The sequence below is a fragment of the Panicum virgatum genome, chromosome 5K (assembly GCF_016808335.1).
Source record: "Panicum virgatum strain AP13 chromosome 5K, P.virgatum_v5, whole genome shotgun sequence".
Taxonomy (NCBI): Eukaryota; Viridiplantae; Streptophyta; class Magnoliopsida; order Poales; family Poaceae; genus Panicum; species Panicum virgatum.
In genome coordinates, this window is record NC_053140.1 from 56215402 (window position 1) to 56236972 (window position 21571).

General features: G+C 55.2%; 1 protein-coding gene across 1 annotated transcript; it reads left to right on the forward strand.

Moving 5' to 3' along the window:
- Positions 1-6963: 6963 nt before the first annotated feature.
- Positions 6964-8035, forward strand: LOC120708808 (zinc finger protein STOP1 homolog). Its single transcript, XM_039994224.1, has one exon. The coding sequence runs from the start codon at positions 6968-6970 to the stop codon at positions 7805-7807; it is 840 nt and encodes a 279-aa protein (XP_039850158.1). The 5' UTR covers positions 6964-6967; the 3' UTR covers positions 7808-8035.
- The last annotated feature ends 13536 nt before the right edge of the window (positions 8036-21571 follow it).

A 21571-nucleotide genomic window follows, 5' to 3' on the forward strand; every position in this document is an offset into this window, starting at 1 on the left:
CTAGAGGCCCATGTATAAGAACTATATATACCCACTCTATATATACCCACTCTTCTAGGGTTTGGAGAAATACATCTATTATTCTCTCCTATATGGTATCAGCTAGATTCTCCTTCCTCTAGCCGCCACCGCCGCCGCCACCATGGCTGGCCGGCCACCGGCGCCTCCTTCCCTTCCCAACTTTGCTGCTGTTGTCCCCTTTGCCGCCGCCGCCACTGGCCCCATGGCCGGCCGGCCAGCGTCGCCCTCCCTCTCCTCCTTCCCCCCTTTACTCTGCTCCTGCCGCCATGTGCAGGGCGCCGCCGCCCCCTCTGCTCCAGGGCGCGCCGCTGCCTCTTCTGCTCCAGGGCGGGGCGGCCGCCGCCGTCGCTGCTGCCGCCGCCCCTACCGCGGGCGCGGCTGGCGCGGGCACGGGCGCGCCCGGCGTGGACACCACCGCCATGGCCGCCCCTCCTCTGTTTTTCGGCGTCCCGACGCCTCCTCTGCTTCAGGGCGCGGGCACCGCCGCCGCCGCCCTGGATCCGGCCGCCCTGCGCGTCCCTGCGTGCCGGCGCAGCCCACGACCCTTGCGCGGAGCAGCCCGCACCCCTGCGCGGCGCCGGGCCGCCGCCCTGCGCGTCCCTGCGTGCCGGCGCCGCCCACGACCCCTGCGCCGAGCCGCCCGCGCCCCTGCGCGTCCCTGCGCAGCCCATACGGAGCAGCCCGCGCCGGCCACGGGACTAGCGGCACCCTGCGTGCCTGCCTGCCTGTCCGCGCCGCGCGAGATGCGGGTCTGGGCGCCGGCACATGCGCATTCGCCCGCGTGGCCACCACAGGGTGCCGCCGCCGCCCCTACCGCCCCTTGGCGCGCGCCTGCGCCTCACGCGGCCGACGCGTGGCCGCCCTACGGCGCCGCCGCCGCCCCTACCGCTGGATCCGCGGGCGCGTGGCCGCCCCTCGCGCCGACCGTGCCTGCACCCGCGACGGCCGTGCTGGCCATGGTGCGCGTGCCCACGCCCGCGCCGAACGCGCCCGCGTGGCCTGCGTTTGGTATGCCCCCCAACGCTGCTGCGGCCGACGCTCCTCTCGCCGCGGCCCTCCTCGCCGCCATGTCCGAGGCTGCGGCGGCTCAGGAGCGGGTCTGCGCGGCTGCCCTCGCTTGGGAGTGCGAGCGCTCCGAGTCCGACGCTCTCACTCGTCGGGCCGCCGCGGAGAAGCACTCCTTCCAGCCCGTCCCCTTGCTCGAGCACGGCGCTTCGTCCTCCCTCCAGGCTCCGCCCTCTAGATCTGGACCCGGATTGACCCGCCCGACCCCCTCCTTGGTGATCCTCTCACCGGCCAGACCGGGGGTGGGGGAGGCCGCGGGCATCGTCGCCGGTGGGGGGGGAGGGACGTGGTGGTGGTGGTGCTGGCGGCACTGCTCCGGCTCTGACCCCGACTCCGGCTCCCACTCATGCTCCTGGCCCTGAGGGTACGCCCTGGCCATCCTTCAGCGCCCCATGGCCAGGGCGCATCCCGATGTGGCCGTTTCAGGGTCGGAGGGGGCCTCGTCCTCAGCCCCAGCCGGCGGCCATGCTCGCTGCTGCTGCTCCCTTGTTCGCGCCGTTCTGGACCCCGCCCGCTCCACCCAGCCAGTAGCCGACCTGGCCTGTGGGGTGGCACCATGCCGCACTAGCGCAGTCCTTCAGCGCCATGGGGCGGACGCCACCGGTCAGCACCGAGTGGATCGCCGACTCAGGTGCCTCCTTCCACACCACCCCTGATGCCGGTATCCTCTCTTCTGTCCGACCCCCACACCCCTCTTGTTCTTCTTCCATCATGGTTGGTGACAGGTTTTGCCTTCCTGTCACCGCCGTGGGTTCTGCTCCTGGCTCTTTTCGTCTTCCCAATGTCCTTGTTGCTCCTCAGATGGTTCATAATCTTTTTTTCATTCATCAGTTTACAGCTGACAATTCTTGTTCCATCGAGTTTGATTCTTCTGGCCTCACTGTAAAGGATTCGGCCTCCCGGCGTCCAATACTCCGGTGTGACAGCACGGGGCCCCTTTACACCCTTCGCCTTCCTTCTTCCACTGCACCACTCTCGCCTTCTTCTTCGCCCTGGCCGTCTTGGTCTGCCACTTTTGCCGCGACGCCGTCTTCCACCACCTGGCACCGCCGTCTTGGTCACCCTGGCCACGACGTTCTGGCTCAGCTCAGTCGTAGTACCGATATTTCTGGTACTAGGGCTCCTGCTGAGCACCTCTGCCATGCGTGCCAGCTCGGTCGTCATGTTCGGCTCCCTTTTTCTTCTTCTTCTTCGCATGCTGCGCATGCCTTTGATCTTGTTCACTATGACCTGTGGATCTCTCTTGTTCTCAGCCTTTCTGGCTATAAGTACTATCTGGTGGTGGTCGATGATTTCTCGTACTACTCTTGGACTTTCTCTTTGCGCGCCAAGTCTGAGTCCTTTCCCACCCTCCTCCACTTCTTCGCCTGGGTGTCTACTCAGTTCGGCCTCACCATTAAGGCCGTCCAGTGTGGCAACGGACGTGATTTCGACAACTCCACCTCCCGTTCTTTCTTCCTCTCTCGGGGTGTTCAGCTGCGTATGTCTTGTTCGTATACCTCTCCCCAGAATGGCAAGGCTGAGCGAATGATTCGCACGACGAACGACGTCCCCCACGCTTCTGGACTGAGAGCCTCCACACCGCCACCTAATTGCTCAACCGCCTTCCGTCCACTGCTTCTCCTGCTCCCACTCCACACCACACTCTCTTTGGTACCCCTCCTCGCTACGACCACCTTCGGGTTAGAAGTTTAGTTTAGAAAAACAACGATAACTACGATGACGTGAGGACGTCACATCGAGCCCACCGATGTGAATCTTGGTTAGCTCCAACCAGCAGCAGCTACCTGAAAACATGGTAACAACAAACCCTGAGTATACTAATACTCAGCAAGACTTACCCGACTAGTGGTATATACTTAGCCGACTCCTAGACATGCAAAGCTTTTTGGCTCTGAAGTTTATTTTGCTGAAAAGCTACTAATAGTGGATCCTTACTTTTAATATTTTAGCTCAAATTTAATTTAACAAGTATCAACTAGATTTGCCTGAACATCTAAAGCAAGCATGGTTGATCACATTAATCTTTCCAGAGTACCACAATCATATCTCATATGTTAACTTTCCATTCTCATTTCAATCTTTTACTACGATGCGACACAGTGGCCAAGGCTCTCATATCCACGAGTCACGGCGAATCGATCCGATTTAACCTTGCAAGGTGGACCTAACTCACACGATACGTGCAGCCACGCCGGACCATATATGTCAATTGTTCCCATCATTACCCCAACGTCTGAACCACGCCTGCCAAAACCCGGGTGAATGGGCCCCTCACGGCGAACTCCCAGAGAACCCGAAGGCGACATACATTCCATCACCCGCCATCATCCCACTCCCAGAGTAGCAGGTCGTAGTTCAAAGTATCGTTGCAAATCAGGTAATTAGCTTACCGGTTTCGACTACCTCCTACTTCCGGCATGTGGTTAGTACTGTTCAATCCTCGGTCAACAATGCCAACAATGGTACGGTCCTCAATCGACACAGGTGGAGGCTCACTTTCCATTCATTCCATATCCATAACCAAATTCATCTCCGCCTGGCCTCCATTTATCCTTCCTCATTAATTCCTTCTCAAGCCACTTTGCCATAAGTAACAAGGACTTATATCTCGCGAGTGACAGGAATCACTCGACTTCTACCGAATCCTGATTAAGCATGACAGTACTAACGACCTGCACACTAATAGAGTAACTGAGGAACCCTAGGGATCATGCATCTATGGTTTCATTCAACTCCTAGAAAACTTAATGCACAATTACATAAATAACCATTGAATACTCGAATTAGGGGTTATGCTCCGGGGCTTGCCTGGGATTAACACTAAGTCAGTGTTAGTTAGATGATACTCGCTTGGCGAGCATCTGCCTTCGGTCATGCACATCGAGATCCATCCATCCATCTTCTGGATATGTCCACCAAACATCGTCTTCGATTTCGGCTCCAACAGCACGTCCTTCACATGGTTCATCTATTGTACCTAAATGAGATGCAACAATGCATATGTATAAACATAAGAAAAACACATGATGCAATACAATGCAATCAAACAGACATGGCTAGGACAACATTTACTGATTAACCATAGCAACAAAACAAACAAGCTCAAAAGGAAAACGGTTTGTTGCTGATGTAAGATTTCAGATTTCAAACACTTCAGCCTTAAGTGATTCCTTCGAAAAGCATTACTAAACTTTACTTAGAAAAGCCAAGCAATGCTATAAAGCAAGAAGGATTAACTAGAGACCTTATTTAACTAATAAGCAAGCATAAGCAAGTTAAATAAAACCAACCATATTCTAGTATAACCAGGTTAACATGATTTACACATGAATAAGAATTTAGTTGCAGTATTTAAATATTCAGAAAATATTTCTTAGCAACAAATATAAAAGGAAAACTAACACTAGGAACCAAACAAAAAGTAAAAACTTAACTTGTAATCATAAACTGGTAACCAAATTTTACCAGCACGATAAGCTACTGAGAAAGAGTGTAAAAACAATTAACCAACATTTATTGATAACATAAAGCATTTATTTTAGCCTCAACAAGACAAACTGAACAAAAATAGATTTCCAAACATGCACATAGCTTCTGGACATGAAATTTTTACAATGAACTAAACATGCAAAGAGTAAGCTACTACATAAATTTCATAATTTTTGGATGCCCAAAACTGCAGATATTAAATAAACAAACTAAAACAAGCATTGACCATGATTAAATCAATACATCATAAAAACATTAAACAAACAGTAGGTTAAATATTTTTCCAAAGATCTATATACCAATAAAAAACTAACCCAACTGGTTTTATATTTTTCTCATTTTTCTACTATTTATTATGCATTTTCAAAGCTTGCACCCACTTAAACTAATATTTAAACTAGAGCAAAAACTATTTAGAAACTGAAGATCAACCTGTAAGGAAAGTTGTAGATCTTAGAACAAAAAATCCAACAAATTTTAGTTTGCATTTTTCTGATTTTTGTATGATTTACTATGATTTTCCAAAGTTTCAGTCAATTCATTGCAAAAGAACCCTTCGCAGCACTATTCATATGAGTCACAGACTTCGCAGAAAACCCCCTGGATTAGTCCCTATTGCTGTCTTGGGTCCCTAGTCGCGAAAACAGGGGAGGGGCGGTGCTTGCCGGCCGGATTCCGGCGAGGGGGCTCGCCGGCGGCTAGGGGTCCGAGGTGGAGGAGCTAGAGGGGGTCGGGGGCTACCTCGGGAGGTGCTCGGCGCGGCGGGAGGCGGCCGGAGATGAGCTATCCGCGGCGGCCGTGGTGGCGGCGGCTGTGGCGGGCGGCGACGTCGTGGTTCCGGGGAGCCTGGGCGGCGGCGAGCGAGCGGGGAAGCTTCGTGAGGAGGTGGGGAGGCGATTCCCGGGATTGTTTTGGATCGAGGGAGGGCGGACGAGGGTTCCCCACGGCGAGCTGCGGGTGGCGGCGACCATGGCGTGCGGCGGTGCCTCTGGGCGTACAGGGGCGAGCTCGATTCGGCTCGAGAATGGGAAAGGAGTGGAGAGGGAGGTTGGGAACGTGTGCTGCGCGAGCAAAAGGGAAAGGATAGGGGCGAGGGCACAGGTCGGCCGGTTTGGCACGTCGTCGCCGTGGCGCTTTGAACAGACATCCTTGGCGGTTTTAGCCGGGGGCTCGGCGCGTGGCCGGCCAGCCGTCGACGCCGTCGCACGGCGAGAAACTGAGAGGAGAGAGGAGAGATGGTGGTGATGGCAGTTTTGTAAATAACTCAAAGTTTCAAAGTCCAGTTTGTAAACTCAGTTTTTCTCCATCTTCATGGCCTTAAATGAAAAACTTTTGAATACCAAACTTGCTTCAAATTTCGAGATCTGCAACTTTCGTTTTAGGCACATTTCCATTTGAATAATGGTTTGAAAGATAAAATTTGAAATTTGAGTGCATTTGAAAATGTCCTATACACTTCGAAATTCAAATTTTTCTCCCACTTTTGTGTGGCAACTCGAAAAATTTTGAACACGAAAGTTGTTCATCATTCGAAAACCTATAACATTGGTTCTAGGCAAAAGTCTATTTAAGCAACAGTTTGAAATTTATTTTTAAATCTAATTGTTACGGTTTGAAATATAAATTAAATGTTTAAAAACTGTAATTGAAGAACTCGTCATTTCATGTGTTAAAGTACTAACAAACTTTATTGGATGCCTTTACATGATTAACATTAATACTAATCATCATGTTAAACATATGATTAACCCTAATTACAGGTGATTAACACCTGGGTGTTACAATGTGCGTGTTACCCTAACACCTACGCCACCGCTTCTCACAAGCTGGCGCCCCGCTCGACTCGTTCAGTGTTCCTTGGGTACTCCCCTGACCACAAGGGGTACCGATGCTTTGACCTCACCTCTCACCGCGTTCTGATCTCCTGACACGTCGTCTTTGACGAGTCGGATTTCCCCTACTCCACCTCCTCCACACCTTCTACTGACCCCGAGTTGGAGTCTCTATTTTCGACTGACCCGGTGGTTCAGCCACCGTTACCTGTCTGTCCTTTCCCTGCAGATTTTCCCGATACACCGGCACCATTTCCGGTGATCCCTGCTGCGCCGAGCGCGGCCCGGTACCCGCAGTCGTGCCACACGCGGCCCCCGGACCTCCGATCGTGCCGCGCACGGACCCGGTGTCTCCTGCTGCGCCACGCGCGGCCCCGGTGCCTTCCCCTGCACCTGCGCGGTACGCTCAGCCGGTGCAGGTGTACCGACGGCGTTCGGCGCCGACACCGGCGCCGCCGCGGTACGCTGAGCCAGTGCAGGTGTACCGGCGTCGTTCGGTGCCGACATCGGCGCCGCCTCCTGCTCCGAAGGCTCCTGCGATGCCTACACCAGAGCCGATGGAAGACCATGATGTAAAGGAGAGTGATGATGGTGAACATGAGGGAGAGAATCTACCCCCTGGTTCTTATGTAGTATTGCAATTGGAAAAGGAGGAGATTTTAGCACCACATACTCATTTCTGCTTGATCTGCGGGAAGGGCTTCAAGAGAGATGCGAACCTAAGGATGCACATGAGGGGCCATGGAGACGAGTACAAGACTGCCGCAGCTCTTGCCAAGCCCACGAAGGATTCTGGTTCAGATCATGCACCAGTTACAAGGTACTCATGCCCATTTGTGGGTTGCAAGCGGAACAAAGAGCACAAGAAGTTCCAACCTCTCAAGACAATCTTGTGTGTGAAGAATCACTACAAGCGAAGCCATTGTGACAAGAGCTACACCTGCAGCCGTTGCAACACTAAAAAGTTTTCTGTGATTGCTGACTTGAAGACTTATGAGAAGCATTGTGGTCGTGACAAGTGGCTCTGTTCTTGCGGAACAACCTTCTCTAGGAAGGACAAGCTTTTCGGGCATGTTGCACTTTTCCAGGGCCACACACCTGCGCTCCCCATGGATGACGTCAAGGTATCAGAAGCATCAGAGCAACAGCAGGACAGCGAGCCTATGAATGAAATTTCGAGGAGCATGGGGTGCTTCACTTGCAGCTCGTCTGATGGCATTTCAAACCTTGACATGAAAATGGCTGATGATGCACGCGGCTATTACTCGCCACTGAGCTTTGATCCTTGCTTTGGCGCACTGGATGACTTTACTCGCCCTGGATTCGACATCTCTGAGGATCCCTTCTCCTTTCTGCCTTCGGGATGCAGTTATGTACAGCAGAATGGAGACAACTGATGGAGGTCACCGTTGATAATGACGACAAGGGCACTGGCAGCCTTTATGTATGGCGTACGCATGATGCTAGTCTGGTTCTTGCTATATTCAAGAGTCATTTTAGGTTATGCCTTCTTTTTTCTTAAGTGTACTTCATTTGGTGGTCATCAATAATGAGCACTTTTAGCATTTCGTACGGACCGAGATAGCCCCAATTTTCAGTATATACATGCAAGATTTACTGTGTCATTTTTGCTGACCTTGCGACATGTTTGTAGTGCCGGGAATTTGTCATAGCCGGACAAATAGACTATCGTTTAGCTGGGTGATTTCCCATGACACAGATCAGCGATAACAAGTTGCCCAGCTGCTAATCTGGTTCTGTTATTGCTGGTAAAGAGCTGCATGAGTTACCAGCGAGTGATCTTTCTATCGAAACATTGCGGTGCTAGATTTGTGCAGAGCTTGATATGGTGTAGTTTCCTTTCGCTACAGCACCTGACAAATTGATAATGATGACGATGGATACAGAGAGTTCTTTTTGCTCTTTCTCTGACTGACTTCCTCGCTGACGTCTGAATACTGAACGCTGTGAATTTGCAAGCGTGCTGGGGGGAGGGAAGGTCATTCTGGACAGCTAATAAGGAAGGCTTGTAGAAATTGAAGCCTAATCGAAGCGAGATGGGGAAATCACGAAAAAATTGAAGCCTAATTTTTCCGACCTCCCAAACCTAACAAAACACGCACCCACCAACTAGCACCATTGCTGCACCACCTTCACCTATTCCACTGCATTATTGCAGACTCGCTAGTGCAACTCGGGTCGTGGACTCACAGCAGTCGTACCCCAAGCAAGCCCACTGCTCAGGCTGCCCTTAAGCTGAGGCCTGAGGGACAACTACCCATCGCCCCCCCTCGTGGCTCAGATCGCCTCCAACTCCAATCGATGGTTTCTCCCTGCCTGCTGTTCCCATTCCCATTGCCGTTCTTCATCGTTCCCAGCAAGCCAGGCCGTGGCATCCTACTCGACCTGACGCACGTCGGCGCCCGCGGTCTTCTCGCGGCGGCCGACCGCGTCCGCCGCGCCTTCGTGTGAGCGGCCTCCTCGCCGAGCTCACGGCGCCCTCCGCATCGACGATGCGGAGCGACGATCGCTGGAGGTCGACATTGCTGTGGCAGCTCACGGTGGAGGCCACGACGGCGCCGACGAGCCGCCTCGACCCGTGCACCAGCATGGTGGATGGGGCCTGGAAAACGCACCTGGTAGGTATTGAGCTCGCGTTCGAGGCCGTGGCGGCGAACATCTGGTCCCCAATCCCGGCCAGGTGGCCAGCGGCGCGGGGTGCCTGACGACCGGGGGGGCGGCAGATGAAATACCGTCCGCCCCCTGGCCTCTCGTGGCCGTTAGATCGCGCATGCACGGCCACCTACCGCCTTTGGATTTCGGAAGACAGCGACGGCCCTTTCCTCCTTCCTCGCTCGACTGCTGTTCTCCTCGACGTCGCGCTGAGCTCCGAGCCGCGCGTCGCCCAACGAGCAAGAATCCTGCGGCTGCAAGAATCACGTTCGATTCTGATAGTTGCGAGAGCTTTGTAGGTACTGGGATGCTTAACCTGCCGGACATGGGAGGTGGAATGGCACGGTGGTGCCATGGCCGGCGGCGGCGCTGTTCCTGGCATTCTGAGTACTGCGGCGAGCCTGCCTCCGGCGATGGCAAGAGCCTCCAAAAGCATGACAGGCTACTTGTTGGCTACGACCACTACATTGACTTGGACACTAGACTCTGTGCTACCGTAGCTCGGCAGCTGGACAGCGTGCGCTCGCTGCCGCACGGCACCGAGGTCCGGCTGTCTGTCTATCAATTTGCCTTAACCATGCTCGTCAAGAATCGATCCATACAGCAGGAATGACCAAACCCTTCGTACCGTGTCTAATCGTGTCCAAGCAATGGTTCCTCATCGGCCTGCTGTTCCAATTGCCGTTCTTCACCGTTCCCAGCAAGCCAGGCCATGGCATCCGACTCGACCTGACGAAAGTCGACGACCGCGGTCTCCTCGCGGCGGCCGACCGCGTCCGCCGCGCCGCCGGGCGAGCGGCCTCCTGGCCGGCTCGCCGCGGTCACGGCGCCCTCCGCATCGATGATGTGGAGCGGCGGCGCTGGCACTTCCACTGCCACGGCAACGGCGGCCGTCCACGCGAGCCGGGCGACGAACCTCGTCGACCTCCGCATCGGCACGCCGTCGCCCGCGCTCACGGCCCTGCTCTACACGGGCAGCAATGGCGCTTGATCCACCACCGTTCGATCCCCTCGTCGGCTCCGGCGAGATAACCATCACACCCGCGCACCGGATCCCAGCGCGTCGTCGCGGAGGACTGCGGTCAAGCGGGGAAGGAGGAAAAGTCTACCTACCTTGACTTGATCGGTGCCGCATATTTGAGACCCAACGGTCTTAAGAGATCGAGGGTGGACGGTAAATGAAATATCGTCCACCCCGTCCATCACCAGGGTGGGCCTGATCGCCGCCCCTGCTACGGGCGCGTCGCCGTATACCGGACGGCGGCGGCGCGGAGGCCGGCGACATGGGCTTCTTCCCGCGCCACGACGCGCCGATCATCATCGACGGATGCAACAGTCTGCTGCTCTACTACGCGTCCCGGCCGCCGGCGTTCCACGTAGTGAACCCGACCACGCCGCCACGCTTCCTGCGCCGCGCGCGAGAGTGCTGCTCTCCGTGTTGTCGTTCGACCCCTGCGTCTCCCAGCTCTACAAGGTGCTCTGCTTCGCGGGCTGGCTTTCTCGGCGCGCGACCATCGAGGTGTTCGACTGCAAGCGTCAGATGCCGGGCACTGCCGTCAGCCGTGGCCGCTAGCGGCAGCAGAACCTCAGTGCATGAGATTACGACGGCGCCGAAGAGCCCCGCCGGCCAGTGCACCAGCATGGGGCCTGGAACGCGCACCTGGCAGGTTTTGAGCTCGCATTCGAGGCCATGGCGGCGAAGTTCTGGGCCGCAATCCCGGCCAGGTGGCCACGCGCCTGATCCCTGGGGGGACGGTAGATGAAATACCGTCCGGGTGGACGGAGTTTCAAATACCGTCCATGCCCTGGGCGTATCCTGGCCGTCAGATCATACACGTACGGCCACCGATCCCCTTCGTATTTTCGAAGACAGCGAAGAAGGCCCTTGCTTCTTCCTCGCTCGACTGTCCGTTCTCCTGGACCTGGAGACCTCGACAATGCGCGGAGCTCCGAGCCTCCGATCCGCCGCGCGTCGACCAACGCGAGCCAGAGTCTAGTGGCCGTACGAATCACTTCGGCGTTTTGAGAGCTTCGTTGGCAGGTGGGATGCTTATCCCTCCAGACATGGGAGGTGGAACGGTGTGGCGGCGCCATGGCCGGCTCCGTCCCAGGTGTTCTGAGTTCTACGGCGTGTGCCTGCCTCCGGCGAGGGCGAGGGCCAAAAGTAGCAGTCGACGATAGAGCACCGCCGAGGGCCGAGGAGCACGAGCGAGCAGCGGTGCGACCTCTGATGCCCCGTGGACGGCGGCGACGTTGATTCGGATGCATCGGCAAGGCTAACTAGCTAGAGCCATCACAAATTTGATTGCGAGGAGGCTGTCATGCCAGCGAAAGCGGCCGGTGGGGGCACCGGCAATGCATCGACCGGCGTTGCTGGGATTGTCTGCTTTGATCTCGCCCAGCACGTGCAAGGGATTCGATGCTAAGCTGCTCCGATTCTGCAGCCAACACCATGTGACTTCAGATTTTTGAAGCGTTTACCGTGACATGGATATTGCTGCTCAAACATCCAAGGAGTCTCATGTTCCCAATTCAAAATGAATGTTGAAAGTTTGTCATCAGAGGTTTTTCTATCTTGGCAATGTCCGATGATGTGCCGCATAAGAACTGCTGTGGTGGTCCGTACTAATAATTACAGGTTGCAGTTGTTCAGGTTCAGCGAAAAAGACATGTTCTTCAGGTGCCGCCACTAGATGCTTCAGAGTGACGTCGAGAGGATGGATCATAAACTTGGTGGCCACAGCCACTTCGTCAGTTTTACCAAATGGAACCAAAGGAAGAAAGTTCAAACATCGCACGGGGTTGAGACAGGGCAACACCCTCTCACCAATGCTCTTTATCCTAGCACTAGAATCTTTACAAAAGTTACTTGAGAAGGCACGATCAACATCTGCAATGACACCGATGCAATGTAAAGCAGCGAGGTTCAGGATTAGCCTCTATGCAAATGATTCGGCAGTATTTGTCAATCCATTGAAAGAAGATGCGGAAGTGCTTAAAGAAGTGTTTGCAGCCTTTGGGGAAGCTTCAGGTTTATGCAAAAATTTAGACAAGAGTGGAGAATACCCGATCAGATGTGAGGCAATAAATCTTGATACAGTTCTGCAGAGTCTGCCCTGTCAGGTTAAGTGCTTCCCTTGCACTTACCTAGGGCTGCCACTGAGTATAAGAAAATTGAAAGGAGTGGAAGTGCAGCCATTGGTAGACAAGATTGAAGACAGACTACCATCGTGGAAAGGAAAATTACTAGACAAGGCTGGAAGGTTAACACTAGTGCTATCAGTTCTGACTTCAGTACCAATATGGGCTCTGTAAAGAATTGATAGGATCAGAAGGAGCTTTCTGTGGAAAGGAGAGGAGGATGCCAGTGGGGGTCAGTTTTGTTGCTTGGAAGAAAGTTTTGCTACCAAAACAGATGGGTCGTCTAGGGGTCCTTGATCTTCAGGCTTTCAGAAGGGCGTTGCAACTAAGACAGTAAGATGGTTGTGGTTTGAGTGGGTTGTTTTTTTTTAATACAATTTTTTACTCAAATTACAGAAAAATACTATAAAATTCTCAAATTACAAAACTAGGTTATACTCGTCCGCTGGTTGGACGAAATATGATTTTCGTCCAGTGGGAGGACGAAATACGGTAATTTCGTCTGTCCGTCAGACGAAATTTAGATTTCGTCGTTTCAGTAGTCGAAATACAAGAATTTCGTCTAGCCGTCGGACGAAATTATATTTCGTCCAGTGGGCAGACGAAAATTTTCATGAATTAACAATTTATTACTGTTTTCGTGTAGCTTTGCATGACGAAATTTATATTTCGTCTAATGGGTAGACGAAATTAAATTTCGTCTGCTGGGCAGATGAAATTTGGAATTTCGTCTACCCGGTAGACGAAATTTAGTTTGATTCCCCCCCCCCAAATTTGACGATTTCAATGTTGTTTAATATGTGTGTCACAGTTGATTTATTGTGTTACATCTGGAACTCCGAGTAGAGCGTCGAGCAAACAAATAAAGGATAACTGGTACTGCGAGGGTGTATTACTTTCGTGATTTCGTCCAGCCAGCAGACGACCATGATCTAGTTTTGAAATTCCTACGATGCAGAGTATTAATCTGTAATTTGAGTAAAAAAATGTATTAAAAAAATTCGAACCTGACATACCCTGGGTTGGCACTACACCACCTTGTGACAATGTTGACCTCCAGTTATTCAGAGTTAGCACTGTTTTTTTCGCAACCGTGCCTGAGCACGTTTTTCATTAAGAGAAAAGCACAGAGTTCAGATACAAGAAGATGTTTCTAAGCTAAATACCAGCTTTCATATTTCTTTCTATGTCCTCTGCAGATGAATGACTTTCTGCTATCATTAAGGTATATACATTTCACATAATTTAGTAAACATTTTATGGAATCTTCAACCATTACTGAGCTTTGTAGGGGTGCTTATCCCGCCTGACAAAGGAGGTGGAATGGCACCTTGGCGCCGTGGCCGGCGCGGTTCCTGGCGTTCTGAGTACTGCGGCGAGCCGGCGAGCCTGCCTCTGGCGACAGCGAGGGCCTTCACAAGCATGACAACTACCCATCCCCAAGCAAGCGCAGTATCAAGCGATGGTTTCTCCCTACCTGGTGCCTGCCGTTCCCATTCCCATTGCCGTTCTTCACCGTTCCCAGCAAGCCAGGCCGTGGCATCCGATTCGACCTGACGCGCCTCCGCGCCCGCGATCTTCTCGCGGCGGCCGACCGCGTTCGCCGCGTCTTCGGGTGAGCGGCCTTCTCGCCGAGGTCACGGCGCCCTCCGCATCGATGGTACAGAGCGACGGCGCTGGAGGTCGACATTGCTGTGGCAGCTCACGGTGGAGGCCACGACGGCGCCGACGAGCCGCTTCGGCCCGTGCACCACCATGGTGGATGGAGCCTGGAACGCGCACATGGTAGGTATTGAGCTCGCGTTCGAGGCCGTGGCGGCGAACATCTGGTCCCCAATCCCGACCAGGTGGCCAGCGGCGCGTTGTGCCTGACGCCTGGGGGACGGTAGATGAAATACCGTCCGGGTGGACGGTATTTCAATTACCGTCCACCCCTGGCCTCTCGTGTAGGGATGGCAATTGCACCCGCGGATGCGGGTATCTGCGGATTTTAGACCCGACGGGTGCGGGTTCGATATTCCACCCGTGGGTGGACCCGCACCCGCACCCGACTATTGCGGGTGCGGGTGCGGGTTTGAGATTCCACCCGCGGGTGGACTCGCACCCATCCGCAAACAAAGAAACTCTAACCCAACGTGCTTAGGTAAGGCTTATTCCAACTATCCTAACTATAAAATGAGCACAAAAATTTATAGGTTTATTGTTAGTTTGTCGTTAATACTTTGAATTTGGGAATTTGTTGTTAGTTTAACCTTATTACTTATAGAAATGTAATGTTTGACTATTTAAATCGACGGATTTGTACATTTTTATTATATCTTTTGTCACACTCGCGGGCACCCGAAACCCGCCCGAAACCCGCGGGTGTGGGTGCGGGTGCACAAATGCACCCGCGGTCTACCTGCGGGCGGGTTTTTTCCAACCCCACGGGTTTGCCTACGGGCGGGTTTTCATCAAACCCGCACCCACATCAGCGGGTGCCATGCCTACTCTCGTGGCCGTTAGATCGCACATGTACGCCATCGGATTTTGGACGACAGTGAAGGCCCTTTCCTCCTTCCTCGCTCGATTGCTGGTCTCCTTAACCTCGCACTGCGAGCCGTTCGTCGTCCAACGAGGCAGAGTCTAGCGGCTGCAAGAATCACTTCCGAATTCCGATAGTTGCGAGAGCTTTGTAGGTACTGGGATGCTTATCCCGCCGGACATGGGAGGTGGAACGGCACGGTGGTGCCATGGCCGGCGGCGGCGCGGTTCCTGGCGTTCTTAGTACTGCGGCGAGGCTGCCTCCGGCGACGGCGAGATCCTTCACAAGCATGACACCATGAGGTTGTCTGTCTATTTAGTTGCCTTAACCATGTTCATCAAGAATCGATCCATACTGCAGGACTGACCAAACGCTTCGTACCATGTCCACCAATCGCCTCCAAGCGATGGTTTCTCCGCTGCCTGCTATTCCAATTGCCGTTCTTCACCCTTCCCAGCAAGCCAGGCCGTGGCATCCGGCTCGACCTGACGCATGTCGACGGCTCGACGCCCGCGGCCTCCTCGCGGCGGCTAACGGGTCCGCCACGCCATCGGGCGAGGGGCATCCTCGCCGCGGTCACGGCGCGACGGCGGCCGTCCACGCGAGCCCGGCGACGAACCTCGTCGACCTCCGCATCGGCACGCCGTCGCTCACGCTCACGGACGTGCTCGAAACGGGCAGCAATGGCGCTTGAACCACCACCGTTCGATCCAGGCCCGTATCTAGGCCCGTGCGGGCCGTGCGACCGCACAGGGCCCCCAAATTTAAAGGGCCCCAAAATTTTAGATATACATTAGATATAGTCATGTAAAGACTTTAATTTAGTTGATTGTTGATCCATTTTGTGGCAAAATATGGCCCAAATTGCTCCTAAAAGATAAATCGTTGTAGGCGTATCACATGTCACTTCCTTTTACATGGGTGCTACTCGGGGTCACGTGTGTGATCTCGAGTGGACCTATCACAGCACCACAACCTCTCCAGGATTCCATGTTTTGAACCTAAAATTGGCCAAATAAACCAGGACCCTCAATGCTTCGTTGCTAGAACAAACTTTTTTTTTGGAAATTTTTTTTGTTGCTCAAACAATAACAATTGTTCCAGCAATAAAAGAAATTATTCCGGAACAAAAAATAGTTATTAGACTTTTTGTGATGATTTAACTGCCAATCACACGGGTGACTTCTAACATTTGTGATTTCACACAGCACATCGCGCTTGCCGACTGCTATCGTTTGGTATTCGCGATCCAGCACTAGGCCACTAGGGCCCAGTCCATTGTTTCGCACAGGGCCCTCGAATTTGCCGGTACGGCCCTGGTTCGATCCACTCGTCAGCTCCGGCGAGATAACTATCACACCCGCGCACCAGAGCGGAGGAACCCAGCGTTTCGTCGAGGAGGACTGCGGTCAAGCCGGGAAGGAGGAAAAGTCTCGGTACCTTAACTTGATCGGTGCCGCATATTTGAGATCCAACGGTCTTTAGAGATCGGGGGTGGACGGTAAATGAAATACCGTCCACCCCCTCGGTTCATTTATTACCGTCCATCCCCGGGCCGGGTCTGATCGCCGCCACGGCCAGGAGCGCGTCGCCGTATACCGGACGGCGGCGTCGCGGAGGCCGGCGAAATGGGCTTCTTCCCCCGAGCCACGACGGATGCAACGGCCTGCTGCTCCACTACGCAACCCGGCCGGCGGCGTTCCACGTCGTGGACCCGACTGTGCGGCGGTGGGCGGCGGGCCGCGCTTCCTGCGCCGCGCGCGAGGGCGGTGCTCTCCGTGCTGTTGTTCGACCCCTACATCTCCCAGCGCTTCAAGGTGCTCTGCTTCATGGGTTGGCTGCGCTGGTGCGCGGCCATGGAGTTGTTCGACTCCGAGCGCGGCGCGGGGCCCGGCAAGATGTCGAGCACTGCCGTGTGGCGTGTGCCCATGGCCTCCAGCGGCTCTCGTCTAGTGTCGGCACGCGCCCCTGGTACACTCCTCACCTTGCCGGACGCATCCAATCCGATCGACACAGCCGTCCAAAGGTGCAGCTGCAGTGGCTCTGGAAGGGTTCATGTAGCCGTGGAGGCGAACTTCTGGTCCCCAATCCCGGCCAGGTGGCCAGCGGCGCGTGGTGGCTGACGACCGGGGGGGGGTGGGGACGGCAGATGAAATACCGTCCGGGTGGACGGTATTTGAAATACCGTGCGCCCCCTGGCCTCTCGTGGCTGTTAGATCGCGCGGGTACGGCCATCTACCTCCTTTGGATTTCGGAAGCCTTCCTCGTCCTCGCTCGACTGTTGTTCTTCTCCACGTCGCACTGAGCTCCGAGCCGCGCGTCGCCCAATGAGCCAGAGTCCCAGCAGCCAGGCCGTGGCATCCGACTCGACCTGACGAATGTCGTCGACCATGGTCTCTTCGCAGCGGCCGGCCGCGTCCGCCGCGCCGCCGAGCGAGCAGCCTCCTGGACGGCTCGCCGCGGTCACGGCGCCCTCCGCCCCTCCGCATCGATAATGTGGAGCGGCGGCGCTGACACTTCCACTGCCACGGCAACGGTGGCCGTCCACGCGAGCCCGGCGATGAACCTCGTCGACGATCATCGACGGTCGCAACGGCCTGCTGCTCTACTACGCGTCCCGGCCGGCGGCGTTCCATGCGATACGGGCTCACGGTTGAGACCATGGCGGCGTGGTTCTATCTGGCGGCCAGCGGTCGCCTTGGGCACGAAAAACCAAAAACCCAGGACCGAACCGAAAAAACCGAAAACCGAAGCCGAACCGAACTGAAACCGAGAATTTCGGTTCCCATTCGGTTCCAGGTTCTCAGGAACCGAATTTACTCGGTTAATTCGGTTCAGTTCTCGGTTAAACCAAAAGAACCGAAATTAATACACAACCAGACATTCAGCCCATCAGCCCAGTAGCAAACTCTAAGCCCAATATCAAACCCCGCGGCCGGCGGCTACAGAGCCCGCACCAGCGCCCCTCCCCAGTCCCACCCGCCTCGCCCCGCCCCGCCCTCGTCTCGGCAAGGCAGCTTCCCTCCCCCTCGGAGTCCCGGCGCGGCGGCGCCCTGCCCCGCCCCGTCTTCCTCCCTCCCGGCGCGGTGGCGCCCCTGCCCCGGCCCCGTCTCCCTCCCTCGCGGCGCGGCAGTCGGTGGCGCCCCGCCCCAGTCTTCCTCCCTCCCTCTCGGAGTCTCGGCCCGGTGGCGCCCTGCCCCGCCCCCGTCCCCCTCCCTCCCTACCAGTGCGGTGGCACCATGCACGGCCGCCGTCGCCTCCCTCGATCCCACCCACACGGCCACGCCGGCTCCGCCCCTCGTCCCTCGCAAGCTTGCGCCACCTCGAGGCTTCCCCGCTACAGCATGCAGCAAGCCGGGGTCGTCCCTTCCTCAAATCCGCGGCGGCTCCTCCTCCTCCTCCTCCAATTCCATCGGGATCCGGTGGCGGCGGCTCCTCCAATCCCTGGCGAGGGAGACGACGGCGGCTCCAGCCGTCCCTGGTTCCCTGCAGAGGAGGATGCACTGCAGGAGGGGATGCGCGGTGACGGCGGACTCCGCGGCGGCCGGTGGGCGAGGATGCGCGACGATGGCGGACTCCGCCTAAGCTACAGCGGCGTGGCACCCTCCTGCCTCGGCCCGGGTGAGCAGCGACAGCGGGGTGGATTAGGGACGACGGAGCAGCGACGAGCTATGATACGCGGATACTTTTCAAAACTCACGTACCGGTATCGGATACCATATCGGATACCCGTACTCCACGGATACTCCCGGATACGTATCCCGTAAGTATCGGACTATTTAGGTATTTTCAAATAAAAAAATAAATCGGATACTCGTGGGATACCTGTGGATACCTGTCCGATACCTTCAAACCCTAACAACACCACTCAATCGCTTCGTATAAAAGTCCTCCATTCAGCTGTGCCACCCTCTCATCCCCACTCGCGCAGCCGCAGGCCCGCAGCAGCCTCGCACGGCTCCCTTGCTGTCTCCGCCGCTCGGCCACCCGCCCACGCCTCCTCCTGCTCCTTCCCCGCTGCTCATCGCTCCCTTGCAGTCACCGCCGCCCGGCCACCCGCCCGTGCCTCCTCCTGCTCCTTCCCCATCGCTCGTCGCTTTGCCGTCACCTCCGCCCGCCCACCCGTCCGTGCCTCCTACTGCTCCAGCGGCTGCGCGGCCTGTCCAGACAGAGGCCCGCACATCTGTTAAAGCACTATTTAGGGTGGTGCTGTGCTGCTGGAGCTCGCCGCGGGCGGGCCGCCACGGCCGCCGGAGCGCGCCTCTGGACGGTCCGCGCGGCAGCTAGAGAGGGAGAGGATGAGCCGCGGCCTCCGAAGTGGGAGAGGAGGAGCCGCGGCCGCCGGAGTTGGCCGCTACACAGAGAAAGAGAGAGAGAGTGCCGGAGGTTGGGGAAGAAGACGACCGACATCCATTCTTGGAACAGACGAACAGGTAAGATAAGATTGGTTCTTTTTTCCTTTGCCCCTTCCCTTTTCTAATAATTATAGAACATATGAATATATGAGTTTATGACGCATTATAGTCCTTGGAACTTCTATTTTCTCATATTCTAGTTCCTGAAACTTTTATTTATTTTTATTTTTTATATATATTGGCGTATTCCCGTATCCTTGTTTTTGGAAAAATGGCGTATCGGAGTATCCCCGTATCGCGTATCGGTATCCGTATCCGCGTATCCGGGCAACATAGGCGACGAGCGTTGAACACGCTCGGTTCTTTCGGTAGGAACCGGAACCGAAACAGAAAAAAACCGAAAACGAATTGCTCGGTTCTCAGATTTTCTAGGAACCGAACGGTTCTCATTTCTGGAGAACCGAAGTTTGCTAAAAAACCGAAGAACCGATCGGTTCGTGTAACACCCTAGTGTTAATCGCGATGCTAATCATGTGCTTAAACTGCTAATTATGGACTCAAGCTCATTGTTAGCGTTAATCGAGTTCGTGGTAAAACCTTGTTTAGCAGTGTTCGATCTCATTTTTCTCCGTGATCTATGCTTCAAATCAACTTTCGCCCAAAACAAAAGTTGTAGCTCTTATCGTCCTCTACAACTTTTATTTTGGCCAAATTTCATGTTCCAATGTAAAATTTGGAGCTTTGGACGGTCAAAGTCGGCTAAAATCACACAAATTCGGTTACTGTGCCCCGGTTTGGTCAGTGCCTCGCCGGCCTCGACGTTGGGGTCGCCACGCGTCGCGCCGACGAACCTCGCCCATCGTGCACACACTCCCATCCTTATCTGCACGGAGTCGTGCTCGTTTTCGCCTCCCCGTTCCCCTTCCTCGCGTCGCACGGAGTGCACAGCAGAGCCGAGCAACCCTAGCTACCGCTCGCCGCGCCGGTGCCGATTCCGGCCACCTCTCGCCGCCGTGCCTCAATTCCTCGCGTTGCAAGCCGCGCAACCTCGCCCTACACCTTCTTGCTCCATCTCGTGCTCGATTGAGCCCTCCGCCGGCCGGAATCGAAACTGCAGACCGCGGCCGCCATTGAAGCTTCGTCGAGCTCCGCCCCTCCCATCGAGCTCCCCTCCCCGACCTCCCTCCGCTCAAATCGAGTCGCCGGTGAGCTTCTCCGCGCGCCCCTCTTCCTTTCCGGCCTTTTCCCCGCTCGAATCCCGCACCGCCGGAGCCGGAGCGCCGCCGCGCCGCCGCGGATGGCATGCTGCGCCGCCGGCGCGCGTCGCGCGCCACCCCTGCGCGAGCTTGCTCGCCACCGCCGCGCGCCCTAGCTCCGCCGGAGCCTCCTGACCGCGACGCGCCCCGCCCCCTCGCCGGTCTGCGCCGCCGCCGGCGAGAACGCCGCGCCGCCGCCCATGCCAGCGCCGCCCCGCACGCTTCCCGCCCCCGCCGCGCGTGCACCCCGCGGCCGCCCCCCCTGCTCCGCCCTGCGCTAGCCCCGCCGGGTGCCCTGGCTGCGGCCGGGCCAGCCCCCACCGCCGGCGAGCCGTGGGCGGGCGGCAGCGCCGCCACCGCCGCGGCCACGGCCCTGGTGCGCGGCCGGGGCAAAAACAGAGGAGCGCCCCCCCTTTTGGCTCTCTCTGTTCCAATGACGAGTGGGGCCCACGGGTCAGAGGTTAAGGGAGGAGTTATTTATTTTTTGTTATTTTGGCTGAGAGTTTGATAAATCCTAGAAAAATGCAGAAAAATCCTAAAAATGCAAACCAAATTTTGTTAGGTTTCTAAAATCAATATCTTCAATAGAAAAATACTCTTGCTTGGGAATTGTCACTTTTGCCCCTGCTAAATTTAGGGTTTGCGTTAAGCTAGATTATTTTGTATCGGTTGTTTGGTTTATCTAAAAATCCTGAAAATTTTATGGTAGCTTACTTGTTGCATGTGTAGTTCACTGAAAAATTTCCAGGTGCATATCCTGTGTGCATGTTCGTGGATCTGTTGTTCCTCAATTTGTTATGCTAGGGCCAAAATAATTTACTTCTACTTTGTATCTTTTAATTTTGGCTTGGTTCCAGTTTAACCTTTGTTCTTGCAGTAGGATCAAAATAGGTTACCCTTGAGAAATATTTGGTTCTGATTGCTTGTCGTATTTTGAATCTTTAATAAATCGTTGTCAAGTCGTTTCTTTCTTTTAATTGGCGTTTTGCATCCTGAGTGCCTTGCATCATTTCATTGCACCATTTTAACTTTTGCATGGCATATTTTATTCGTGTAGACGCTGAACCCGAAACCGCCTACGAGCTGATCGTTGAGCCGACCCAGGAGCCTTTCGCAGGAGAACCGCAGCCAGGAGAAGTCGTTAATCAAGCTCCCGGAGAAACCACTAACCCTGCTGACCTGCAAGGCAAGCCCCGGAGCATATCCCTTATT

Coding starts and splice junctions, on each gene's coding strand:
- LOC120708808 (XM_039994224.1), top strand. CDS start 6,968: ATGGAAGACCATGATGTAAAGGAGAGTGATGATGGTGAACATGAGGGA.